Consider the following 26496-nt stretch of genomic DNA (forward strand, 5'->3'; position numbering starts at 1 on the left):
TATAAATTACGGACACCCGATAGAACCTCAAGTAACGGCATTAGGGTGGCAGGGACCCCCGATATCTTCAAACAGCTCGAATGAAAATAATGCGCTGCGGCTGTAGGATACTCGAAGCTATCGAGAGCTTCTTACAAGGTATTAAACCTTTCATTGATCGTAATCACGTTTCGCAAAGCCAGTAAATTATACGACGGTCAAATAATTTGAAACCTAAGACAAGAGAACAACGATCCCGGAAGAATTCCGATTGCCAGAAGAATTTCAAAATATTAAGAAATATCCATCTTTAATTTTTTTCTAATATATTGTTAGATTCTACGTGATAGAACGAATTGCAACACTTTACAATTGTTCGCAGGTATATGTATACACATACATATATAGATGCATGGGTGGGAAAATTATGTGGAAAGTACTGGGGAAAGGAGATGGCGTGGAAGGAGCTAGGGAAAAGGTTCCGAATGATTAAGGATTAGGATTTTGATCATTCGTCGTGACGCGTTCTTGTTTATATAGACATAGAAATGAGTGTTTGTTGCTAGTGACAGGGCGATGACATAATTCCAGCTTGTCTCGACAAGCTGGCATCCAACAATGTCATACAATTTATAGAATATCTAATTTCTTTTCGTAGAATTGAACGAACAATATGATGAATAATACGTTCTAGTAGCGAGAAGCTGGATTCACAACATATCGAATTTGAATTCCAAAATCTAACACGATGAATGTTTTATTTTCAGAAATTGAATTACCTAGAATAAAAATTAAAGATGCTAAAATATTGGTTTGCTTTCTTGAAAAAATACGCGACCAAGGGTGGTTCTTGTCATAAGCTTCTCGGTTAATTATTTTCATAATTAAAGGAAATTTTTTCTAATTAAGAAAGTAATATCCTGATTAAGTTATTAATCTTCACCGATATCCAGGAACGTAATATGTTTTGCCAAGCTGGTTCATAATTAATAATGAATGACAAACACAGGCGGAAATTTAATCAGAAACTATTATCCGCCCCAAAAACGGTCAAACCCTCTGGGAAGGAAAGAAATTGGCATTGTGCAGAACCTCGAATAGGCGTATTCCGTTCTAAATTGGATCCTTCGAATCTTGTCCTTCGCTTTTATTTCGAAGTATTGTTCTTCCAATCTTCCCGTTCGGCCAACCATTTGAAGGAAGCGAATCGCAGTCCACGAGCCGGGAACACATCGAGGAGATAACGATTGAAAGCTTAATTCAATTACCTTTCAATTCGCTTTAATTAGTTCTGGTGCGGAAGTAACGGATTGAGGAACCTCCGCTTGTTATCACTGCAAATTGTTTGCCGATATGATTGGATTCTATTTCCGCTTACTTATTTCATCATATACTAGAATTCTTTTAAGAAATAGAATTGTCTTGTTCTTGTCTACTTCGGTGGAAGATATCAGTGGTATTAAGATCGTGTTAGCGCAATGTTGACGATTATTTAGAAAATTATTTATTACTACGTTTGAAAATAAGAACGAAGTGAACAGAGTTAAACGAATGTAAATGTGGAAAAAGTGTGGTCGATTTGATTCACATTACCGCTTTGTTATTTGCTGCAAATTGTAAAAATTCATTGTATTTATGGAAACTAGGATATTTTCAAATAAATATTATCCTCAAACATTATCTTCATAGAGTCCATACACACTCCAAACTACAGAATATACCTAATATAATTCTTGAGATCTTGGGTAACTAGATTCCATATTTCAAAACTAAAAAGACAATTTCGTAACATACAAAATTAAAGGAAATTATTCGTAATTTCCCATCGTTAAAAAATTCATGTATTAGTTTCTCTGTTCCTACATGATTAAAAAATATTTTATAATTTAATATAAAAGTTGCTTAAGATATCGAAATGTAGTTACTATGTACTTAACAGTAGTATGTTCTGTTCATATCTCAAGTGTGATTTACGATGTAAGATCGCAAACTCTGGAAACGTAGACTTACTTTAGATAAATTGCATTTTAAGGAGAAGCGTTGCGACACCTGTACAAATCATTTTGAAAGATCGTTAAGTGCTTTTTATTTCAGAGAATTACCAGTTGAATGATTCGTCGGAAAGAAAGCGGAATTTTTCAAGCTTAAGGTGAACAGGACGATATACGTGTGAAAGTATTGTACCAAGATTCCAGCCCCATTGGAACAATCTATCCGGTTATTTCGCTATAGGATTGATCGGATACAATTTATCTTAAATTTTATTCGAATAGATTTTCTTGCACGCTATTTTAGGAATGCGTTATATGGTTTCATAAAACGTTCATGATATGCAATTGTCCATTATCATAGAATGATCTAGATGTCTATTCCTGTTTAAAACAAACAATCCTGTCTATTGAATATATGAAAATAAGTAGTAAATCTTAAAATAGTTTCCCATTAGTATAAAGTGAAAATCACTTTTTAGTTACATACAATAAGTACAATTCTATGGGTGATATTACAATAATATCAACAATGTATCAATAATAACGTAGATAAGGGAATGTTACTTATGAGTGTGGTCACGTGAAATGTATATATCGTGTGACTTTAGTTCTAGAATTCGACTATAGATTGCCTGATATGTCTCTTCTTTTCTCGTTAGTGGTACCTATATTCATGTTTTAATATATAAACAAACCTTTAACGGTACTCTCCGATAGGAGATGAAGAAACATATTGCCTGATTGTACAGTGACTGAATATTACAGGAGCAGTGACGTAATTCTGATCCTTCGTACGTTAATTCAATTTTTTATTTTTATTGAAATTCAATGATATTATACATTCATATTTCGAAAATGTTTTCTTATTTTCTTATATCTGTATTTGGTTATCATGCTTTTGACATGTTTGAAGCTAAACAAAAATTATATACATGCTCAACTTTATTAAATAATAGTAGTAAATAACTTTCATCATTAGTAAAAGATATTAGTATAGAAATATCTTTTATCGAGTACCATTTCTAATAGCATATTTATTTATTTTTTATAAAAGAAAAATATAAATAGACAAATAATAACACTAATGGTTAAAAATTTTGAATTACTAAACATACGGATCAAATATTTCTAAAAGCTATGTAGGAAAGAGGAAATTTCCTCTCTGATAGTATATAGTGCTGTTTGAAGTATTGTAGAAATATAAAATTCTATACTTTATTGCGATTATTCGATCATTAGATGTGCTATTCTATATTTTACTCATTATATCATACGGAGTTTCATAAAAGACTTTTCATTCAAATTAGTATCACAAGCGAGATCTCGTCTATGCTAGTACTATACAGAGTCGATAACGTCACATGAGGCACGAAAATGATGACCTGAAAAATGTGGGACACAAAAAAGCATTAAGTATCAGATCCGTGATGTACCATATACTCTGTACCTCGTCGGTAGTTAGGTTACGTTAGGTTTTCAAGCATAATAAACGCAGCGTGAGAAAATAGTATATTAGTTCTACTCTAGATGGCAATCCAGGTATGATGTTGTTTTCATCTATAGAGTCCTCATTCTAATTTACTTACTTAATGTGATCAACTACTAGAAGATCGTGTAGGATCGATGGACCCCGTTAATTTTCGCGTCTAATTTCAGTTCCGGGAAAGAAATAGAAGATGTCCGTTGTAAGTTCAGTATAGATAAGTAAGAGCAAGGTTAAAAAAAGATGGAAGTGACTTCTTTGAGTGAGTAGTCGTAAAAAATAAACATTATACTGTCGGCTTTTATGATGATTGAGAGTGGGATTATTTATAATTATTACATTTATAATTATATTTATGATATTGTAGTTTCTCTATAATTAATTTATAATATGAAGATTCTATACACGAACACGTTGTCTATTTAAAATTAAACGTGTGAAAATGTGAACAGTTATCAGGAAAAGATTAAATTAGAGCATAAAACAAAATTTGTCTTTCTCACGTGACTATTGTTGCTGCATACATTTTGACAAAATTTTGTAACTACTTTATGAAATTGCAATATTACATATATAAACTTTTGGTGGAAACATTTTATATAATATTGTGTTTTTTATATCTCTTGATAACTAATATGATTGTTTAAAAGTAATCTACAGCTTTTTAGGTTATGATGTTTTGTGTGATTTGGAGTGGATATAGTAAATTACAGTGTTTATTGAGATGTAATTGGCGCAATAAACAAAGTTCTGGAGATGGAATTATTGTGAACTCATGGTAGAAAATATTATATTTTTAACAAAACGCATTGCAATCGCAAGAGTTCAGCAGTATCCAGCAATGTAAGCGTCAATCACAGTATGCAGGAAAGAAATCAAAGTAATGTACAGTATTACAATAACATTATCATAATGATATTATAACATTGTAATATTATAAAAACAATGTTGTAAGCTATACATACATATATATATATCCATGAAAAATTTAACAATCAATCTCCCAATATAATACTATTTACCTATTTCTGTATAACTGTGTATTTCTAAAATATCATTGCAAATAATAAACTCTATTAACCGAATTTAATATACTAGGCAATATACTATATGTCATCTATATAAAAGGAAGATATATAGTTATGTTAGAGTTATATAAGGTTAGACTTAGATAATTATCTATAAATAATACGAACGTCATACTGATATAGTGTAGCTAAAACAATGAAAATATGAATATTATAATCTTTGATTCAATTTAATTTATATATTTGCGAGAACTGAAAATATAAGTTTAATGTTTTATATTAATATGGCTTTCTTCACTTCATAGCCTGATCCATTTCCTATTATAAGTATTAATTAAAAAGTATTTAAATAGTAACTGTGAATAAAATATTTTTCAATACTATGCTTATCCGAAATATCTTGACATTGTATTATATGTAATTTTATTTTTTGTTTATATATATGCATCATTAGCTATTGCTAATTATCTTTATTCTCAAAATATCAAACTAATCACAAATAGATACGTTGGTTACACAATCTGTATATTTCAAAATTTAAGCAAGAAAAATTGTTATTATTGCAAAAGAATATTTTTATTTTAAATATGTCTTGTTGCATGGATATAAGTTTATTAAGTATATTTAGATAAGAAGAAAAGATTATATCTATTAAGTGTATCGTTAGAGCATTGAAGTGGTTAATATAGCTATACAGCTATTACTTTCAATGTGATTCTTCTATTTTTTCATTAAATTGTTTCAATAATTCATATAATTTATTTTGTGTTATATTTATGAATGACTTTTTATTTATTATCTAAGTTAAATTGCGATATTCTTCAAATTAACATTATTTATAAATTTTCTCCAATGACAATGATCAAGTCAGATCAGAGCCTGCTATTACTTTATCTTTAGTTGGAATTATTTGAAATGAAAAAATTCTCGAGTATTTACTTTACTAAATGTTGAATGTTATTTTCTAAGTATATGTGGTGTACGTGTGCAAACAAAATCTTTATATGAAAATGAAAATATAGTTTATGCATATATATATTTCACAATTTGAAAATTTGCGTTATCTTCTTTTCGGAGAAATCCCGCGCTTCTGTATTACATCTGGACGCAATGTCGAATTCATTTTATAACGTCGCATCATGAATTTCGTCACAATTATTTATGCATAATACTATTTTGCATAGAATACTATAAAAATAACATAGTGTAGTGATTAATTATTTATTTATTACACTAATTTAACAATAACTATCGCACTGTGTCGCAAACCATTGCGTTAGATTTGAAAATCCTAAAAGCACTACATGCTACCAACCTTTGATCACTGAAGACGTCCCTTCCGTATATTAGCGCGAAATTGAATTACTACTATGTTTCAAATAAATATATGTTTTCTAGTTTTATACTTAAATTTAATATATACATATAATAATTTATCATAAATGAAAAAGATGCGTCCTTGTTGTTATACTTAATTGATAGTTATTATAATGTAATAATAAATGTTATCAATAATTAATAATGATTCTATAAATAACTCTAAAAATTCCTCTCTCAATCATCACGAATATATATAAAGTAGGATATAAATAAAGTAACTAATATCAATGCAATGTTTGATACAAGTAAAGTTTTGAAAATTTTTACAGATTTTGAAGAAGTCCTTGTGGAATTGGATGAAGTTATAAAAAATGGAACATTCCTTGCCATTGACGGTGAATTCACAGGACTGAATTCAGGGCCTGATGCTGGTGCCTTTGACACACCTGCTCAGTATTATGGAAAATTGAGATCAGGATCAATGGATTTTCTTCTTATACAATTTGGCCTTTCTGTATTTACATTCAATACACAAACTCAAAAGTACGAAGTTGATCTTAATAAACACTTTTGCAGTTTTAACTGAATAAAATGTTTTCAAATTAAAATTTCATGCGTTAATATTTTACTAAATAGATAAATATATAGCGTATATAATAAATTTTTGTAAATACCTATTATTTTCAAGTACGAAATATTCTTGCTAATTTGAAAATTTATTAAAGTAATTTTTTATTCAGTTAAGTTAATAATCCAGTTAGTAAGTATCAACATTTTCGGCAGCTATAATATTAATTTACTATTATAAACTGATTGTATGTCTGATTGCTTATTAACGGGGTGTTCGTATCTATATATATTTCCAGATTTGTGTTAATATAATCGTTCTTTTTTTTTAGGTACAATCAACGGTCATACAATTTTTACGTTTTCCCGCGTCCCCTAAACCGTACAGCTACGGATTTGAGATTCATGTGTCAGACATCCTGTATGTCGTTTTTGGCATCGCGAGAATTCGACTTCAATAAACTTTTCAAATTAGGCATTCCTTATTTAACAGCAAGCGAAGAAGAAAAATTGATCAAACGATTGGAGGAAAAGCAAAGGATAAGGGATGAAACATTAGAGATTTTGCCTATTTCGGATGTTGAGAGGCCTCAAATCGAAGATATTTGGTAAAAATAATTTTATTTTTAAACAACGTTTCTCCGTCATTAATATAAACGAAATTTAATTGAAAACCATTTTAGTAGAAAGATGGATGAATTCATCACTTCTGAAGAAGAAGAACTAGTGATTGATAAGTGTAGTGCTTTTATCAGACGACTAGTTTATCAGGAAGCAAAGCTGAGGTGGCCAAATAAATTGAGGATTGAAAGTAAAATGGAGAATTTTGGATGTAGTCTCGTTGTACAAAGATTAGGAACTAAAGAAGAAGAAGAACAAAGGGAGATTGAAAAAAGAGAGAAAGAAAGGACAGAAATTCAACATGCAGTTGGATTAAGTAAACTCATGAGAAAAATTGCAGATTCTGTGTGTTTTGTTAATCGTGTTTAATTTATCAAGTAAGTAAGGTGTAATCTATAATGATACGTATTTTTATTTCAGGGAAAGTTATTAGTTGGTCATAATATGTTACTAGATCTCTGTCATATAATACATCAGTTTTTTGGATATTTGCCAGAATCATATTTGGAATTTAAGTCTCTTCTTCATAGTCTATTTCCAAGGTAAGAGTTTCCCACTTTTTTTCTGAACATTACTATTATATTTTAATAAATATGATTATTATATATGATATTTTTTTTTTATAGAATTTTAGATACAAAAATAATTTGCCATTCGCAGCAATTCAAGGAAAATGTACCATCGTCGAATTTAGGTATATTGCTAGAAACAGTTAGTAAATCACCGTTTAAAATTACAGAAGTGGAACCTATCGATGACAGAAGTTATTCAACGCTGACAGAAAAATGTCACGAGGCCGGTTACGATGCATATATAACTGGAATATGTTTCATTGCATTGTCTAATTATCTTGGTTAGTAACTGACATGATTTTGTTCTAAGAACATAATCTGTAAACTTTTTTCGCTAGAAATATTCTTTTTCAGGTTCCTTACAAAACCCCGAAGTGCCGATAGTTTTATCGGATTCATCATTACTCGACCCTTTTATAAACAAGTAGGTGTTATTACATTTAATATCATTTATCATATCTATTATAGTGTTTAATTTATTATTTTGTTATAGACTCCTCATAGCAAGATTGAAAGATATTCCGTACATAAACCTTGTCGGAGAAGATCGTAAGTATCATTTTAAATCTTACCTTTTTATTCATATATTTTAAGGTGAATCTTATGTTAATAATATATGTTTTTTTTTGTCAGCTAATCCAAATAGAGATCATATATTACATATAACATTCCCGAAAGAGTGGAGGTTTAATGATATATCTCAATTGTTTAGTCCATTTGGTAAGTTACAAAATTCTTTCATTTACTCGATAATCACCACCAACATTTATATAAATGTTATTATTTTAATGTAATTGATGTAACTGTTACAGGAGGTGTGCATGTGTCATGGCTAAATGACACGTCTGCATACATAGGACTACACCGTCGAGATCAAGTTAACGCAGTAATGAAAATTCTAGGTAAAACGAATACCTATAAGATTCAAAGGTATGCTGATTATCAAGCTTCTGTAGGGGTGACCGTTGGTGCAGGAGATCGTAAACGGAAATTATTATCGTCTGAGTAAGCATAATTACAATGAATACATACATATTTTTAGTTTAGTTTAGAATCAAACAATTTATTCTTAATGAATCATTCTTACATCACAGGTTTCTTAACTTTAAACAACCCTTGAATAACCATTAACATATTCACTACCAGCATCACACTATCAGCATATGTGTGATATTTAGATTCTATTTTTCAACTTTATATACAGGCTGTTAACGCTATTAGTACCCAGTATTTCTCTCGTAAATGATAGGTATGAGGAAAAATGAAAGAGAAAGAAGACGAATGGTTATAAATGAACTACATATTCACGATAATATCTCTTTATGAAAAACAAGGAAAGATGAAACGGAGTACCCTTGTATCTGTTTTCTTTGTCTTACATATGATAAATTCTACAAAATTAAAGTTAAAATATTTTTGAGTTTAATCAGTTTTCGGCCATGTTACTCTATTTATCTTTTTTTCGTAGAATGACAAAAGGATTCGATTTATGCAAACAAAAGGCAAGCCTTTCATTAAAAGAAAAAATAGTGCAACTGCAAAATGAACATGCATTTTTCCACTTGCGAAAAAGGTATTATCGTGAATGCGTATTTCATTTACAACTATTCATCTTCTTTCTCTTTCATTTTTTCCTCGTACTTATCGTTTACCGTTTGAGAAAAACGTTGGCCAAACTACTAATAGCGTGAATAGCCTGTACATGATTGTATGTACATATTCTAGTAATAATTCAAAAAACAGAACACAGTTCTGTATGAATCTTATATAGATGAAACTTCTCCCAAATTTTGAATACATAAGGCAACACATTATGCAGATGCAATGTTACACTATGTTGTGCCTGTTGATATAATATTACCAAGTTTCCCTTGTTAATTTTTCAGCTTCTCGGTAGCTACGACTATTTTTCCTCTTGGCTCGTTGATTTATTACTTTTCGATTATGCATTTCGCTCAATCGCCGTAATTTCTGTCGACTAATTTTATTGCTTGTCGCGAACATCTACAGCGGTATCTTCGATGAATGAGCATAATGATGGCAAAGAGTGGCGGCGCATAGCTCAGTCCATCATAGTTATAAGTTATGTTAGCCAAGGATGATACTGTTGATGTCGCGGGATGCGGGATATTAAACGCTTGCAAGAGGTAGCGTTTCATAGTTTAAAAGAAGGAAGTTAACGCATTATAGGAGACTGCGGAATGAGTTGCGCGTGTGCACAATAATAATTTCAAGCGAGCATCGCCGCAAAGCGGACAGAAGGGGTGTGGATGAGCAGAGGGAGGCAACGTTTCAAGCTATAGTCGACTTCTTAGAATTTCCTGTACACGAAAGATTTGCATAGGGTCGTAGAGCTCATTTTAAATTAATGCCAGCGACGCTTGTTACACGCGTGTCTTGACTTCCTCTTTCTCCTGCTTCCTATGCCGCCTGTACTCTTCTTCTTTCTCTTGTGCTTGGTTCGTTCGATGCTTCTTCTTTCTTCGTCCACTCCTTTGCCACTTCGTTGCTTCTCATGATCATCATGATGCTAAAGTCGCCAGTAAATCAGAGTTCCTCGCCCTTGCCGACGGAACTTATCGGATACGCCGATCGAGTATCGATCTAGCGGGTATCAATAAATTGATCGATGCGTATTGAAAAATGACTTGTAAGCTATGATTAATGAACCTACAAGATTTACGAATGAAATCGAAAGAGGGAATTAATGTTGTTTCATATAATGTTAGACACAAGTACTTTAGCAAGTAGTAACTTGGACTTTCTTAATTATGTGTTTTAGATGGGTATGTTGTAAATTATTCCACGAGGAAACTTGTTATTATATGGTTGAGAAATTATATGTCAACTTTGACTTTTTGACGATGTTGTAGGAGTTGGACAGAGTGGAAGAATTATGTCTTTTCTTTTACCTTCATGTTACCCTACATATTTTAAGATACATTTAACGAAATTGGTTATTAGCTAATGTTATGCAGTTCTGAATAGATAAAACGGATATATATATATATAATTCTCTTAATCAATACAGTTATTATTATACCGCAAGTTAGAAAATGGTCACAATTTGGTCGATAAATCAAAGATAATATCCTTATTTATTATTAATTTTTATTTAAAAATGTAGTTAATATTGATACTTTTGCAAGAAGAGATTTAAAAAAAATAATGTCCTTCATCGTGTTTTTTCTACAAATTATATTCAGTGGATTAACTAGGAACCTTATATCTCAAACGCAGTACTGTCAAGATATTCCATGTAATATTTAAAACGGTCCATTACTCATATATAGATGCATAATACTTCATAATTTAGAAAATAATAAGCCAAATCTAATTTAGTTTTGCCAAAGCTTTTGTGAAATCCCTCGTGGGAAAGAAGGAAAGGAAATAGAGAGAATGTTTTTCTTTTTTTATTGTTTGTTTGAGGTCACACGCACCTTGTATGGTTATTGGTGACCAAGTTGACAATGATCAATGGAACAAAACCTATCCGTATTATATAAACCGATATGTTTGAGAAAATTTAGAGAGAAAATGGCTTGTTTGGAATGAAAACGCAGAGTCGTATCGCGGCGACATATAATGCCCTGCCCGATCGCGATCATTACGAGTACAAACGAGCCGCATTGCCCACGTGCGAATAAAAGCAAAAGCACGCTGGTATTAGGGTCTTGATTAGAATAATGTAACACGCTTCGAATAACGTGTCGTGTCGCTCGACGAGGACGCGACCGCAATGCAAATGCGCGCGTATGAATCAGTTACATCTGACACGTGGACAGCTACTGCGGATGGATTCTCAAATTGGAATCGGAGGATACACTTCTTTACTAAAAAAAAAAAGATGTTACATATGTGCTCGCAATCAAACTAGTTCGTTGGTGAGTATCCTGTACCAGTTTCTTCTGTTCATTTTACCGTTTAGTAACTACGCTGTTGAATTATCAACGTTATTATACGTCGCACGAAATGATTAAAGATACTCATTCGTTCGACAGCTATGTACATAATTAATGCAACACAAAACGTTAAGTATGTATTTAGTTAGGTACAAGAATTCAGGACGGGAGACATTGATGATCTATAAGAAATTTGAAAGATTTTATGTTCCCTGGGAGAAGACATAACAGCTACTAATGATAACTAGACTGCGGATGTTCGTGTATTTATAGCACATTTAAACGTGCAAAAATGTATATACAAACTATCCACGGTGAAGTGCGTACTCTATGATTTAATATTTCAGGAGTGAAACAAATCTCTAGAGATCCTTCATTTCCTTGTATTCATAAAAATCTGAATTTGCCAAGTTAAGGAAATTTTACGAAATTTCTAACGATAATTACTGCCTCTGTTGAATCGCTGTACGTTTCAGTTCACTTTCTTTTTGACTTGTCCTGCCTTGACCATCGGCATTTTTTATCAAACCAAACGGCTCATTGATAAACGGTATTTTGGATTCTGTAGGTTCGTCAGAAACTTCTTAAATAAACATCGTTATTCTATAAACAAGGTTAATTAATTAATTCTATTCGTTTATAATATCTTCATAAATTCAAATTTAGTTAATTCTTTATACTCCTCGTTATCAATGAATACTTAACATCGATCATTTCTAGTAAGTTTACTTTCTACTGTATCCACGTTTCATCGAGCATAACTCGTTAAAAATTAGAATTTCTAAGCCCAAGTATTTATATAAGTACTTAAAAATTCACCCTGAAAAATAAACCATCTGCCTGCGCACAAGTTACAGGAATTTAATTCCATTCGAAATCACTTTCCTCGTTACAATCCCAGGACGGCACGCGAACATTTATTCTCCCCCGAGCGACAAGAACATTGTACTGCCGTAATTGCTTAATTACCCTCGCCATGCGTCATTCGCGTTTACCCGAATGTACCGCGCCGTGCTAAATGCACGGCTATTAGAATCGCAAATACGCCGTGGCCGCGGCGTATTATCGCGGTATTTATTTGCCAACTATAAATAAGAACGCCAGCAGATACAGCGACAATTTATAATGGTCAACGTGTGGCCCGGTAATAGCCGTATAAATTACAATTTGAGTTGAACACCGGCGCGCCGTTTTTTCTTTCTCAGTGGATCTCGCTTTCTTAAAACGCCATTTAAATCATATCGATCGGAAAAGTCGTGGCCTCAACACACGCATACGCATACTCGTCTGATTTCTTTGCGTTCTCCGACGTGGTTGCTCGGATCCGGTCGGAAAATTCTCCGCGACTTTAATCCTTCATTTTTTCACTCCCCCTCCGCGTCTGCTTTATGATTCGCCGAAGTACATAATGAACACGCCGTAGCCGGACGCACGTGTATCTCTTACCTAGTCTTGGGCATGAGTGCGCGTGTGCGTGTGCATGTGCGTGTTCGGTACTCTGGCATGCCCCATAAGCATATATCACTTGGCGGTACCAATGCATCACTCCGCAAACGCGCGCCAACACCATCGCGGACTGCTTCTGTGTCGCATGCGACTTTTATCTGGTGCCGCGTTCTGGAGTGCCCCAGCTATCCTTCGGTCGTATGCACGAGAAGCTTCTTTCCTTCGGACGAAGCTTTCGTGTCACGCGGAAACACCATGCGCGACCAGTAATTTATCGACGATGTTGGTTCGCGTGCCGTGACTGCGCGCGCCTATCCACGGACATAGTTTCGATACCCTCGCGGTGCTTTATTAATTTTGAATACTCCTGTTTGTTATTGTCGCTTGTCTCGTTTATTCTTCTTTACCAAGAAAGACTGGCCGTGTGTGATTATTCTTTTGAAATAGGGTTTGTTCTAGGTTTTATATTCCTAGGTTCGTTCCTATGGTTGAGCGGTTTGACGCAAGCGGAGGTGGATTGAAGGTGGACGAAAATGCAGATTGTAGGGAAATTTGTACGTTTGTTTTGTTATCGAAGTATCGCGAAAATTGGTTGTAGCGTAATCGGTTTGGATGTGGTTGATATGAGAATGAAAAATGATTCACTCTTACTTTATAATTGATAGTATAAAGGATTTTCAATTATATTATTCATTTTTGTTTATAGAAAGATAACGTTGCTGTATTAATTGAATAGCTCACAATGCTCGAATTGAATAAACATAGCATACGTTATTCGAATATATTAGTCCGATTATCGTTAAGTGCGGTTAACGTCTGCAACAAGTTTTGTTCGACTTGTTTCGTAGTATATCCTTAATTACTCGTTAACGTAGTGTAAATAGGATCAGGCGGAGCGCAGTGAAACGTATTATGTCAGTTTTTCTTTGTAACGTTAGTTAAAAAGGAAATGTTATTTACATTATACTTTTAAAATAATTTTATTATCGAGCAAGTAGGCATTTGCATTCCGAGAACGTTGATAAAACAAATCGAACAACGTATTATCAGTTTAAAATTATAATTTGCTCTGCAAATGAAAGCAGACGGCAATATCTCATTACCCCGCGTGTAATTAAAACTTTTCTTCGTGCGCGCAAGAAACAGCGGTGACGAAGAGTCCGGTCACTTTGCATATCTGGCGGCGTAACTACACCTTGGTGATTTCAATGGACAGCCCGCGAATCGAAGCAATTCGCGGCAAGTAATGACGATTTACGAGGCGGATCACTGTGCGGCTGTGCATTAAGCTATTAATATCAACCGGCGCGGCGGGACATTAACCCTCAGCCCAGCTAGATTACTTCCCACCTTCGAAAGGAATCGCACGTAGCACGCCTATTAAATGTTATTTATTGCAACGGCAATTCGTTTATTAAAGAGATTATTAGACATCTACTTCGGTTGCGTCGGTATCGAACCGGTGAGTTGATCGCAATAAATTCCTGCTCGTCACCATGCAGCAAGTGGTACGAACGACGCGAACGTTGTAGCAACAGTGAGGATTTTTATTACGTCGAACGGCCATTAGGCAGATCGAACTTGGTCGACACGGTTATCGAACCACGGGACACGAATTTATACTTCGATCGTTCGGCGGCTGTTCAATAAATTTTATTTATGCCTCGTATGTTTCATTACTAATGCGGCAAAAAAATTGTCCCATTCTTCCACGTGTGTATATTAATTGCCACGATGAAACAGGTTACCGCGCTCGACCACTCTCGTAATTACCTGCCTTGAAGCGGTGGATCCGATCTGGCCAATACGTAGCCCCTTCCAGTGCCGCAGATTAGAAAAAGATTAAAATTCAACCGCGTTCGGGATAAATTGGCTTATTACGGAAAAAAACCAGTAATAACGCTGTAGGATCGCTGATCGTCGAGTGCCATGTCGGTACAATCTAATTGTAAGTAATCTTCGCACGGTCAGAGGCGTTATTTTGGTAGACAAGAACCAACACTTTGTTTCTTTAGCTTTCGAGGAGGCAACGTAACGTTTTACCTGTTTCATCGTAACCGTATGATTTTTAACGTTACGTAGAACGTTTTTCTCCGACTCAATGAAAAGAAAGTATTGGTAATTAGTAGAGTATTAATAAAAGCGTAATGTTCTTGTATCGTTTGATTCCATGGAATCAATTTCATTATATTTGAACTGTATGGCATAAATCTTTGATGAAGTTATAATGTTGTGTCGGTATTTTCTAAGTATGATGTCAACATTCCCAATGAAGAACGAGACGCGTTTTATGTAAGTGTCGTGTTTATCGGGTTGCATGAGATTGACAGGGAAAATAAGCGAAAAAGTGAGACGTATTATATCTGTTAGAAACAGTATTGACGTCTAATGGGTTGGCTTTATGGGAATATCTGATGATATTTTCATGCGTCGAGATAATGTTTGTGGTTTGAAAAAGGTACTTACACCTAGCAGGAGGTAGTAGATTTCCATGCATAATGCAAATACTTTAGAGCAGCTAGTATATCTTGTATCCGAGCACAGCCCCTGTATCTGTATTATGCCTTCGGGATCGCGGCTGTAATGCGTTTAACATGCCTTCAATTTTTCTTTTCTTTTTGCAATTTATTTTCTTCTTTCACTGTCTTTTTCTTCAAAGCACGTATACTCGTTGGGATGCTACCTCATTAGCGTTATTTCCGAGTCGATTTCGCATTCTGGGAAATTAATTTTTTCTCTACCATACTATCAACCTCTTTTTACATTTGAAATTATGTTGTGGAGATCCGCGTAAAATCCTTCAAATATCAAAGACAATTCAGGTATTTCAATTTGACGAGAAGAACATAAAGAGCGAAAGAAGTTTGAGAAAACTTTTATTACGAAATTTAACTCATCTTGTAGTTTTTAAATAGAATCGCATTCTCTCTTTAAAATATCATTGAAAATTCCAGGACATCTACCTGTTTACGTATAGGCTCTCGTTTCAGATTAAACATAAACGAATATCTTATCAGAAAAGAAACTTGTATGGTCGTATCTGACAAATTTAAACTCACTTCGTTCTTCTAATCAAATTATCGTCGATCTTTCGGAATCTGTAAGCTTTCATTGACAATAATATCGTATGGCCACGAATGCTTGAAAAACTATGGGGACCGTAACTCGCATCCCTTTACACGCAACACGTTGTCTCGATTCGAGACACGTTCGCATGCATTAACCGGCGAACGCGAATGGGAATATCTAGTTTCGGAATAATAATCGGAATGTCCTGAAATAATTCGAGCCATACTCGCATAGAATTCCTTGTTATTCAATGCTTTCGCGGAAGTTTACACAGATACGAGATACATATCCGCTGCACAAAGTTCAAGGTTTCGGTCTGGGATGTAATAAAATGCTTGGCAGTCACTCGTTGTGTTTGTAGTTATAACGCAGTTACCATTCCGTGAAACGACGAGAATTATGAACGTAGTAATTGGTTGGGCACGTGGGCGCCTTATTAATACCGTGTTGCCAGCGAGTCTGATCTGTCTGTCTCATAGGATTGCTACCAGGGTTGTGACAATGGGATCGTACCTCCAACAAAATACGTTAAAGCTTGTTCAAAGGATAAGGACACTCTTTCCTCGTTTTCCACGAGGATAGCCTCTTTACATTTCTGGAATAATATCATATCGTCCTGACGGTGCGTTGACCTTTTAATTATGAAATTCAGTAAATTACAGAAACTCTTTTTGTACTTTCGCGATCTAAAATTTATATTAACAGCGTACGTAAATGAATAACTCAATTGTAACGTATATGGTCATTTTACGTTATTAATCAATTACTTCTTCTTTGACGTTAATAGTACATGTTGCTGTGTGCGACTACTTGTTTAAGATTTTATATATATAATTGCAACATTTTATTGCAGAATTCATTTCAATCCCTTCGAAAGGATTAATTTTAATGGAACAACGCATAAGATGGAGCACTATTTGCACGGACTATTCGCTATGTACCGTTGGAAGGGACGCAATGAAACGGGTATACGAATCGTTGCGTATCTTAGGGAGATCGTAAACGACATGTTTTACTAGAATGAATTATTTCTCTGAAAATAAAACCAAAAATTGAACGAATATACGCTAATTGAATTTATTTTTCAACTCGAACATGCGCCGCAATTACAACACTAACATAAGATCTTTATACTCGTTTATATCATCTACCTGCGCTTTTTCCACCTTTTTAAAAATATTATTTTTTCTACAATAATCTAATCATTTCTGTACAAATTTGGTGATCAGGATATTATTTCTATTTCTATTTAAAAATCTCTTACATTTTTAACTTTTCCTAATTCTTTTTCTGTTTTCTATTCATAATCTCCAAGATATCAATCAGGTGTAGATCTTCTCGATTACATTCGATTATCTCACTTGTTATTTTCTCAGTTTCTCCAAGTCTTCCCATCTTTTACATTAACTGTCTCTTCCCTTATCATTTCTTTTCTATCTCTTTAAGAACTGGTATTTTCGTTCTGGAGAAAAATTCTCAACTCTTGGTTGCTCGGCCGGCATCGTTGTTGCTCGCTGTTATTATTGTTTTTATTATTAAGCAAGTGTCGTATTTAGTATAATTTATCATTATTTCGCATGTATCGAATCCACGTCGTTTATTTCAACGAAAACAACAAAAGATCTCTAATTACAGATTCATAGCAGTCCGCATCAAACCCTTTCGATTTCGTGGTATTCGCTTTCATCGAAACCTGTTTGAGCCTCGACAAAGTTCAAGAATAGAGAAAGTATCTTAACGTGATTTACAACCATAAAAATGCACAATTTACGCAGCCGTTCCGTCTTGCGAATACCGTAAAGTCAAAATATATCCTGAGTTAGGTTCGTTAACGCAGGGGGAGAAGGAGCGATTCGAAGACTCGTTAACTTCAGCCATTGCAGCTGGTGACATGGTTGATGTTCGCGAAAGGCACGGATTGGAAGAAAATTCCCAGTTGACAGGATATCTGACATTCTTGCACTGATCAGCCATACTTAACGACGATGTACACCGCATGCACGCACGTGATGCTGCATATTCATAAGTTGTGGTCACAGTTGCGGTAACATTTCCGCGGCAAGCTTCAACACGTGCACCGAATAAATTCTTCCCACTCTTTAATGCTCGATAGCGCACGACTAAAAGCAATTGATCTATTTTTTGCGTAAACTTTGTCCAATAATCGTGCTCGTTCGGTATAAAAATAATCGGCACAATGCGTACACGGGAGAGAGATCGACGCCTTTTTATGCACGATCGCGAAATGCGTACAAATACGCGTGACTTGTACCCATAAATGTTTCGAACGTTCGAGCACAGTATCCTGCGTATGGAAAATTTTACATATCTCAACATATTACAACAGTTAGACAGATACATCACAGCAGGATATGGTTGCACGAAAATGATTGCAAAATGATATATGTAAGAAACGTTGGTTGTACGATATCGCGCGTGGTTTACGAATAACAGAATTCTAACTTTGACTCGGTTGTTCTGTCAATTAGCCAGATCGAAAGAAAAATGTCTCTTTGTCCTTTGCTTCGAATATTCTCTGTCTCAATATATATAATAGAGTATAAACTATTCGATATGCGAATCAGGTCCATGGGTCGAGTTGATATTCTGAAATTTTTCAAATGGCCGGAAAAAATAGAAATAGCTTACACTAAAAGGTAATTTATATAGAAATAGAATAACTGTGTATTTACTTTTAGCGGTAAACAAGTGCCTCTGTACACTTACCATTAATGTAATTTCTGCCTTGGCATTTAATGAATTTCCCAATAACTCTTTGCGTCTTGTAACAAATTTTACTCGTCTACTTTTTAGGACATAGAATTTTTATAAAAAAATGTTATGTCAAAGAGGATAGCGCCTATTTTGGTACTTTTTGTATTGTAGAACTGTTTCGCCGAAGAAAGGGGAAAACTCTGTGCCAACGAACGGCGTGAAGACTACTAAGGACGACGATGGCTGGGAAGTAGCCACAGGTAATGACCTCGAATTATCATCAGAGTCCATCATCCCTTGCTCCTATCCTCATGAACGATCGAGAGCCACGTCGAAGCCCCGTAGTTATCACGAGGCCGACGAGACGCTCTTATTTGAGCAAATGAAGGTCGAGCAGAAAATCAGATTAAAGAACAGCCTTAGTTTGCCTATGGATTTCCAGAACGAACAAAAGAAGGACGCGGTACCGAAATACACGACAATGAAACGAAACGCGGTAACTGATAACGATTACAAGGTAGACGATACGAGGGAAGTTCCAAAAAATACTGAAACTAAGTCGTCGAATATGGCCAAAGACAATCGTTATAATTCGTTGATATTAAACAATCGTAACTGCAAGCCGGGAAAGACAAAGAAAAGTAATTCTAACAAAGGCACGAGTCAACAATCTGTATCAATGCAAACTGGTTCGTGTAGCAATAAATTACCTGAGAGAAAGTCATCCGTTTCGACAAAGTATAAAGAAAGTGAAGCGTCAGTTGAATCTTCGTTTTCCTTGAAAAAGACGGCTAGTACAACTTCGTCCCCCTCGACTAGTCCTCATCTAGGAAACCGGACTAAAAAACAATCGAAAACGAAACCGATAGTGGTAGAGAAATTCTGTAACTCGAAAAATACCTTGGCGCTTGATAAAAAAAAGTTTTGCTCAGATAATAAAAAACAAAATGCTTCAGAATTGTTCTTTAATCCATCTGATTCAAGTTGGATTGAACAACGATTTAGCGGAGGAAAATGTTTGTTTATCATATTAGCAAAAGTTTTTACTATAATTTTTCTTTATTACATTGCGATTAAGACGGATTGAAGGAAGTGAAACGTGATTTTTACATGAGTTTCGAAGAATAATGTTGTTGACAACGGAACGATAGCTGATTGTTTCTGGTGCTCGATCGTCAATTCCTTAAATTTACTTAATTTGTTTCTACTTTAAAGCATAAATAGTTCGATGACATGTTTTTAGAAAGTATTTATTTTTTAATTGAAAAGAGGCCCTGGGTACTATAAAGTCAAGGAGGGGAATCCTTGTTTTATGCTATATTGTTAGTATATATGATTTTCATTATTTAATGATCATGTTTTCTTTTGTATTTAATATTTTATACATTTGTTTTCATAAAATATTTCATTTGATAAATGTATAGAACTTGCAATTATTATGCAACGGAACTGAAATTGAAGCTACATGTGACGACATATACAAAATGTCTCAACTATCGTGGCAGCGAACCGAATGGTGATTTCTCATGTAAAGATAAGTTAAAGATGCAGAACAAGATGTTTGTATATGCAACTTCGTTTACGAGGAGAATTTTGTCGAAATTTGATCCAGATACACATCTACTGATTATAAAACAAAGTCTCATATGCAAAATGTTTGTTTTGTACACTTTACTTCGCCGTAGGGAATCTCCATCTGCCTATCCACGATGGCTGGGCGTTTTGTATACAATTTAAATAATGACCACTCTAAAAAAGCGGATATATAAATCGATGCCATAAAAGTGGAATAATAACATCATAATAATTAGCATAATGATGTTCGATTAGAACTCTTATATTATAAAACTACGTGTTTTAAGACTTTTGCAATTAATAATTATTAAAAGAATGGATATACGCTTTTTAGGAAAGTTATTTATCAGAATGCGTTTTTGAGGCATTTTTATAAACTAAGAATTTTATATATTTACATTTTTACATTTTATTTAAGAAAGTTTTTACACTCTTTTTTATATATGGGTCTTTTACATCCTACTTAAGGAAAGAAAAGACAGAATTGTTGCACTTTACATAAGAAGGTTCCTTGTAATTAACGATTTACATACCGTGAGACAATACATTGTGAAAGACAATTTCGATTTTGTTATGTGCAAAATTTATGAAATTGTGGTCACTTGTAACTGTATTCCTGTGATTAGATTGTTAACTTATTAATGTTGTATTAATTGATAAGAGAAATTGTATTACTCAAACTACTACGCTGCTTTCAAACAAAAATTTCAATTTTGTTTAAAATTTGTACTGACTCGTGATATTTACCATAAATTACAAAATATAGAACGAAATTACTCAAAATACTTCATTCTACTTTTATTGTCGGATTTTACAAAATTATTTTATATTTCACCTGTATAATAGAAATATCCAATTCCATAAATTGACAACTAAAATAAGTACAATCTTGTAATCTTTATTTTTTATAATGGAATGATTAGTAGAATTAAAACTGTAGTGTCGAGACAAGATTTGTTGTCTACGAATCATTCGAATATTTTATAACACATTTGTTACGTCTCATATTAATGATGATATTGTAATGTTTCAAAAGAATGACTGTATGAAATAGAAAATTTCCTAATTTACAACACGTTAGTGATATGTTTTATTTCTCTTTTTTTTCTGTTTGTGTGTGTCGAAATACTATATAAATTCACCTATGAGGTAGTCGATTAAAAATGAAGTATTAGTACCAACTAATAAACTCGAAGGGTTATGTCGTCGCGCATAAACCGATTTTTGTTATGTGCACAGGGAAACGACGCCGGAAGCGGAAGGACCGTACGGACGTAGGTGATACACGAAAAACGAAGCAGAAATTCCCTGAGGCTGACTCTTGGGAATAGCATTATTCACAAGAGCCAAGTCTCAGACTATAACATATCGTCCTGTGGGGAGACGGTGAATAAGTTGGAAAATGCTGAAACATTTCGACTATATTTTATTGTATCTTATTTCTTGTTCATAATATCAATATAATGATAACAATAGTAACTCAAACTTTGCATGGCACTACTTTTTTTTTTTACGCACTTAAAAGCATTAAACATTTACGATTAAAAATGTAGATGATTTCGTTTAATCCCTCTCGTTTCGTTTAATCGCTAAATTAAACAGTGAATCGTAATAACACGTCAACCAAAAATTAACCTTATGTTCTGTAAATTAGCATTTTTGATCGAATTTTATTTTTATACGTATGAGATCAAATATTTTCACTAAACACAATGTATTAGTACAAATATATGTATTATGATCTGTGAATTGTACATGTAGCCAAATAGCCTGACGCAGATATGTACGCATCTAGTTTCATGTCGAAACTGCTTTATATTGTTAAATACTTTGGAATAAATATACGATTTGACGAAATATTTTTTCTATACATATAACAGATTACATATAGTCTATTATCAAATGTAACACTAAATGGATTAATACAATAAAGCACTTGCTGAAAGTCGACATTCTGTCGTGCTATATATTTCTTGAAAAACCCCCTATATTTTCATAAACATCGCTACTCGTAATCAGTGATTATAATTTTTCTTTGATACTTTTAATACTTGTAATATGAATTATCTATTAATGATATAATAACACTTATAATTATTTTATTACTATTCTTTTACTTATTCTTTTACTATTTAACAAATATTAAGTAGTCAAGCTCTCGGTTTTGTAAACACGTTGAAAATATTGTATCTTTTACAATATATTAAAACGCTGGATGTTATTTCTAAAGGAAGTCATTTTTCTCTGAAAGCTGTCAATTTGCATATATATTGGAATTTAATTGTCTAATTCATAACATACCGTAGACATTTATGTATCTTTGGTTTGATTATTTGTTTTTAAGAGAAAGCACACGCAAAGAAGTATATGTGTTCATTTCTTTGAAACTTGAAAAATTTGATATTTTACTCATATCCTGTTATCTGAGAAAAATTCGAATATTTATGTTTCTATGTTTATTGTATCATAAAATACATATCATATCTTGCACGATGCTTTCGCAAACCTGTACTAAAAAATAGAAGTAATTGGTATTTATAAACTAGTTCCCATTTGCGCAGGAAATATCATTGGTAGTTCATTAAAATACTACTATTTAATGCAACATTTATAGAGTTACTAACCAACTAAAAAATCAGTAGTTTCTAACAAACTTCTCGTGTGTATCCTGTTCAATTAACGTTCTTTAATGTGTTCGTATCTCCCTGCAATGCTATTCTGAATCATTCGAGAATTTTAAGATATTAATAAGAAATTAAAGGTTCAAGCATCATAAACGTTTAGGTTTACGTATGATTTGCATCCGAAAGATTTCATTACATTTATATGCATTTGAAACCGAGCATTTCTTAGAGTCTGTTGAGGCAATAAAACACCATTTAACACGTTCACTGCTTACGTTCCTGATTCAAGTTGGTGCGTACTTTTACGACTTACGATATGGGAATAATATGGACTTAGACACAGAAGGCAAATTATCAGGTCATACCCATAACTAATGTCTTCTCTTATTTTGCGCTTTGAATTTCCAGTTAAAATTTACAGCCAGCAATTAGGAAGATTGTAAAATTGATATCTACAAGAAAAGTCAATGCTAATGAGTAATGAATGAGAAAGGAATTTTATTTTATTACGAGCGTTTGATAAACTAAAGGGAATGTGTAATTGAAAATTATTACTCCATCCATTTTATTTCTTAGTTAGGTTTATTTGTTAGCACGTATAAATTATCGATTCATTCGATTATTATAAAACCTTATAAAAAATGTTCAATGATTTTTTGCGAAATTAATGATTTACGGAAAAAGATGGAACAAAGTGTTAGGAATGGGTTAATTATTACAAATATGTTCCTATTAATAAATTTAATATTTGATTATAACATTTTTTTTATTAATTTATTGATACATTAAATCAATATAATCTTTCTAATTGATAAGTCCTATTTTTGAACATTTAGCAGTTACATACATAAATATTACTTATAGAATAATTTGTAAAAAAGCTACAAAATTAGAAAATAGTTTGTAACAATTCATATAAATGCATACGTAAACTCTTGCGATGTAGAAATAGAATAAAGATTTTCTACAGAAATTATTTCTTACCCTCTATTATTATAGGAAATATCTGATTTCACTCCGAGATAAAACGATGGTATAAACAGACGTCGAAAATAATCGTAATTTATTATGGATCGTCGAATACGTTACATATGTTTACATTTTCAAATACGCGCGACCTTGCACGTAACGTTCACGAATGTTGTCAAATTCTATTCAGTTGAACGTTGTCCTGCGCGTGGTTCGGTACGCGATATTTTTCTCCATGCTTTCGAACAAATTTTACGACGTAGCAAGATTTCTGTTTAACTCTAACGATTATCTAATTAAGTATTTGACGATACGTTGTTTTGCATCTCAAGTTTAAATAGTGATTCGCTATCGAACGATAAAATATCAATAATTGTAAAATCGGTACGTATTTGCAAGGTTGCTTATGTTCAGTTGTGACTAATTTCAGTTGGTACCACTTGATCAGTTAGATTTATCGTCGCGAAATTGTTTCTTCGAATGTTTATCGAATAGTATATTAAAGTTTATTGAAAGATTCGTTCGTTGTGTTCCGTACGAGGTACATAGTTATTTTGACAGTAAGACAGTTTTCTCGGGAATTTATAGTGATTTTTATAGTGATTGTTGTACGTGTTTTCTATCATTTCACGCACGTTCTTTTTTGGAAAGTGTACGTCTACGATTAATCTATATGGACAAAGATTCGCGATCGTTCAAAATGCGAAGAATGTTATTGGACTTTCGGAACCATCGGGATCAAGAGAATGAAAATATCGATGCGACTCCACGGCGCAGAAGCTGCGTTAGATTCCCGCGAGTACGATTGCTAGACTTCAAACCGGTGAGTCATATCTTTGATATTTTTCTGTTATGTTTGATTCAGTCGTTGCAAAGATTATCCTAATTCTACTTTCTACCGGATCTAGGATATCCAAATGACATTAAACTTTATAATGTAAAATAATTAATTTCGTGAAATATATTATGTACACATATATAAAATAGATGATCAATTTTTTACTATTAATTAGTATAACTATTTTTTAATTTAAATGACTACTGTCTAGATATATAGATTTATAATTAAGATAATTGGGATACTTCTTTATTTACTTACGTTCTCCATTTTAACAATCTTAAAATGTAATAACCAATAGGAATTTCTGTATAATATCCAATTTGATACTTCAGTCGTTTATTAAATAAATAAATTAACGAGTATCGTGAATAAAGGAACTGTAGTTGATTGACTTAAAAATTTGTTAAAAATTCAGTTCTTAAAATATTACAAATAATTACATCTTGTTTATATATTGTACAATCGTTGAAACTAGTATATTTTATTGGAAATGGAATTAGCGTAATTCTTTGCTTCAAACACAGAAGCCGATATTTAATATTTGTCGCGCATGAAATATCCATTGCATCTTCGGCGAACATATTCAAGTTTAAACTTTGAACTAGAGCTCTGTCGAGTAACAGTTTGCTGTTTTGATTGTATTCTCGTAACGTAGACAAGCGTTGGACATTTTTGGGATTTCGAAGGGCATTGCATTTGTAAAAGCAAGGCACATGCCGCATAGAAACCCCAACCCTGCCTCAACGAAATCCAAAACGATCTCGTACAGTTTTCCACATCTGAAATCAAATTGCATTTTTATTTTCACGAGACATACCTTATCGCTGTGTAAGAACAATATACAACGTCGAATTGATACTGCATGTAAAACAAAGCATTATTAGACTGCGAATATTGTAGGAAACATAAATTTTTATTTTATTTGGTAGGTGATAAAATTTCCGAGTAATAAAATAGAATATTTACTGCCGATCGTAATAGCAGCTGTAAAAGATAAAAGATCGATACTAACATTCATCTGTGATTTACTGTCAAATCAAGTAAGCATGTAGAAATGTTGCAACTTCAAATGTGAAATCTCACGAGTGGCTTTCAGTATTCTACCAGGTTAGGCTCTGTGCGGACGATCGGTTTGCGGCGAATCGTCGAGGCAGCTCTTGGAAAACCATGGAAATACATATCGCGCCATTTCGTGGAAACCGACACAAATTAAAAAACGCTATTTTCGAATTATCGTTATAAAAATGTTGCAGGGACACTCCTCGGCCAATTATGAAAATCTTATTCATTTATCTTCATAGTGTGGCCGATAGAGGACAGTTATGTCGCTTTTGCTGATTTATGTGGCACTGTGCAGTATCCTACAATTGTGCCTTGTCATTGGGATTTGTGTTCTGACTCGAGAACTGAAATGAAAGAAACAGAATACTCGAGCCTGTTTTTTCATAAATTTGGTTTGATTTGGTTTGTTTTCAATCTAGTAAATCCCATTTTTGTGCAGTTTTTATTACTACATTGGGCTATTAAATATATTGTAAATGTTCCAAGGCACTGAAAATCGTACTTAAAGTAGGATGAAATATCCCATGCGTAGAATTAAAAAATAAACTTTTTCAATGTAAAATATTCGAGGTCTTAAAGTCTTCTCGCGAGACATCATACTTTTAACGAATATTGAACACGATATGCTGAATAGAGGCGTTCTATGATATTCTTTGCGATATTTACTTCCGGCACTAAATATTATTGATGCATCGATAGCGCGGAAGATCCTCGGTTACGACGGGATGTTTT

At 33.3% G+C, this 26496-nt stretch overlaps 2 protein-coding genes across 7 annotated transcripts in view; both read left to right on the top strand.

Annotated features, from left to right (window-relative positions):
* The first annotated feature begins 3554 nt into the window (after window positions 1-3554).
* LOC122569027 (poly(A)-specific ribonuclease PARN-like) lies at window positions 3555-22218 on the top strand. 5 transcript variants are annotated; one of them, XM_043729470.1, is made up of 13 exons: window positions 3567-3715; window positions 4114-4333; window positions 6131-6344; window positions 6701-6976; window positions 7052-7334; window positions 7410-7531; window positions 7616-7842; window positions 7916-7985; window positions 8055-8110; window positions 8195-8281; window positions 8374-8566; window positions 18865-18953; window positions 21508-22218. In XM_043729470.1, exons 2-13 carry the CDS (start codon window positions 4315-4317, stop codon window positions 21597-21599), a joined length of 1728 nt encoding a protein of 575 aa, XP_043585405.1. In that variant the 5' UTR covers window positions 3567-3715; window positions 4114-4314; the 3' UTR covers window positions 21600-22218. The 5 variants fall into 5 exon arrangements, with proteins under 5 accessions (XP_043585403.1, XP_043585404.1, XP_043585406.1 ...); XM_043729472.1 differs by having other exon boundaries at window positions 3568-3715; window positions 4114-4296; XM_043729469.1 differs by lacking the exon at window positions 4114-4333 and having other exon boundaries at window positions 3558-3715.
* Window positions 22219-24088: 1870 nt separating this feature from the next.
* LOC122569134 (protein cortex-like) overlaps window positions 24089-26496 on the top strand; it is a 255995-nt gene continuing 253587 nt past the window's right edge. For both annotated transcript variants that reach the window (XM_043729688.1, XM_043729687.1), the window contains exon 1: window positions 24089-24684. In XM_043729688.1, coding sequence (XP_043585623.1) covers window positions 24535-24684 — 150 coding nt within the window. In that variant the 5' untranslated portion in view covers window positions 24089-24534. The remainder of the gene's footprint in view (window positions 24685-26496) is intronic.

This window comes from Bombus pyrosoma, linkage group LG7 (genome assembly GCF_014825855.1).
Source record: "Bombus pyrosoma isolate SC7728 linkage group LG7, ASM1482585v1, whole genome shotgun sequence".
NCBI lineage: Eukaryota > Metazoa > Arthropoda > Insecta > Hymenoptera > Apidae > Bombus > Bombus pyrosoma.

What these genes read in the sequence shown, in the direction of transcription:
- LOC122569027 (XM_043729468.1), top strand. An exon ending in CCTCAAATCGAAGATATTTG is followed by an intron (nt 6,977 to 7,051) that starts GTAAAAATAATT and finishes AAACCATTTTAG; the next exon opens with TAGAAAGATGGATGAATTCA. An exon ending in TCAATTGTTTAGTCCATTTG is followed by an intron (nt 8,282 to 8,373) that starts GTAAGTTACAAA and finishes TAACTGTTACAG; the next exon opens with GAGGTGTGCATGTGTCATGG.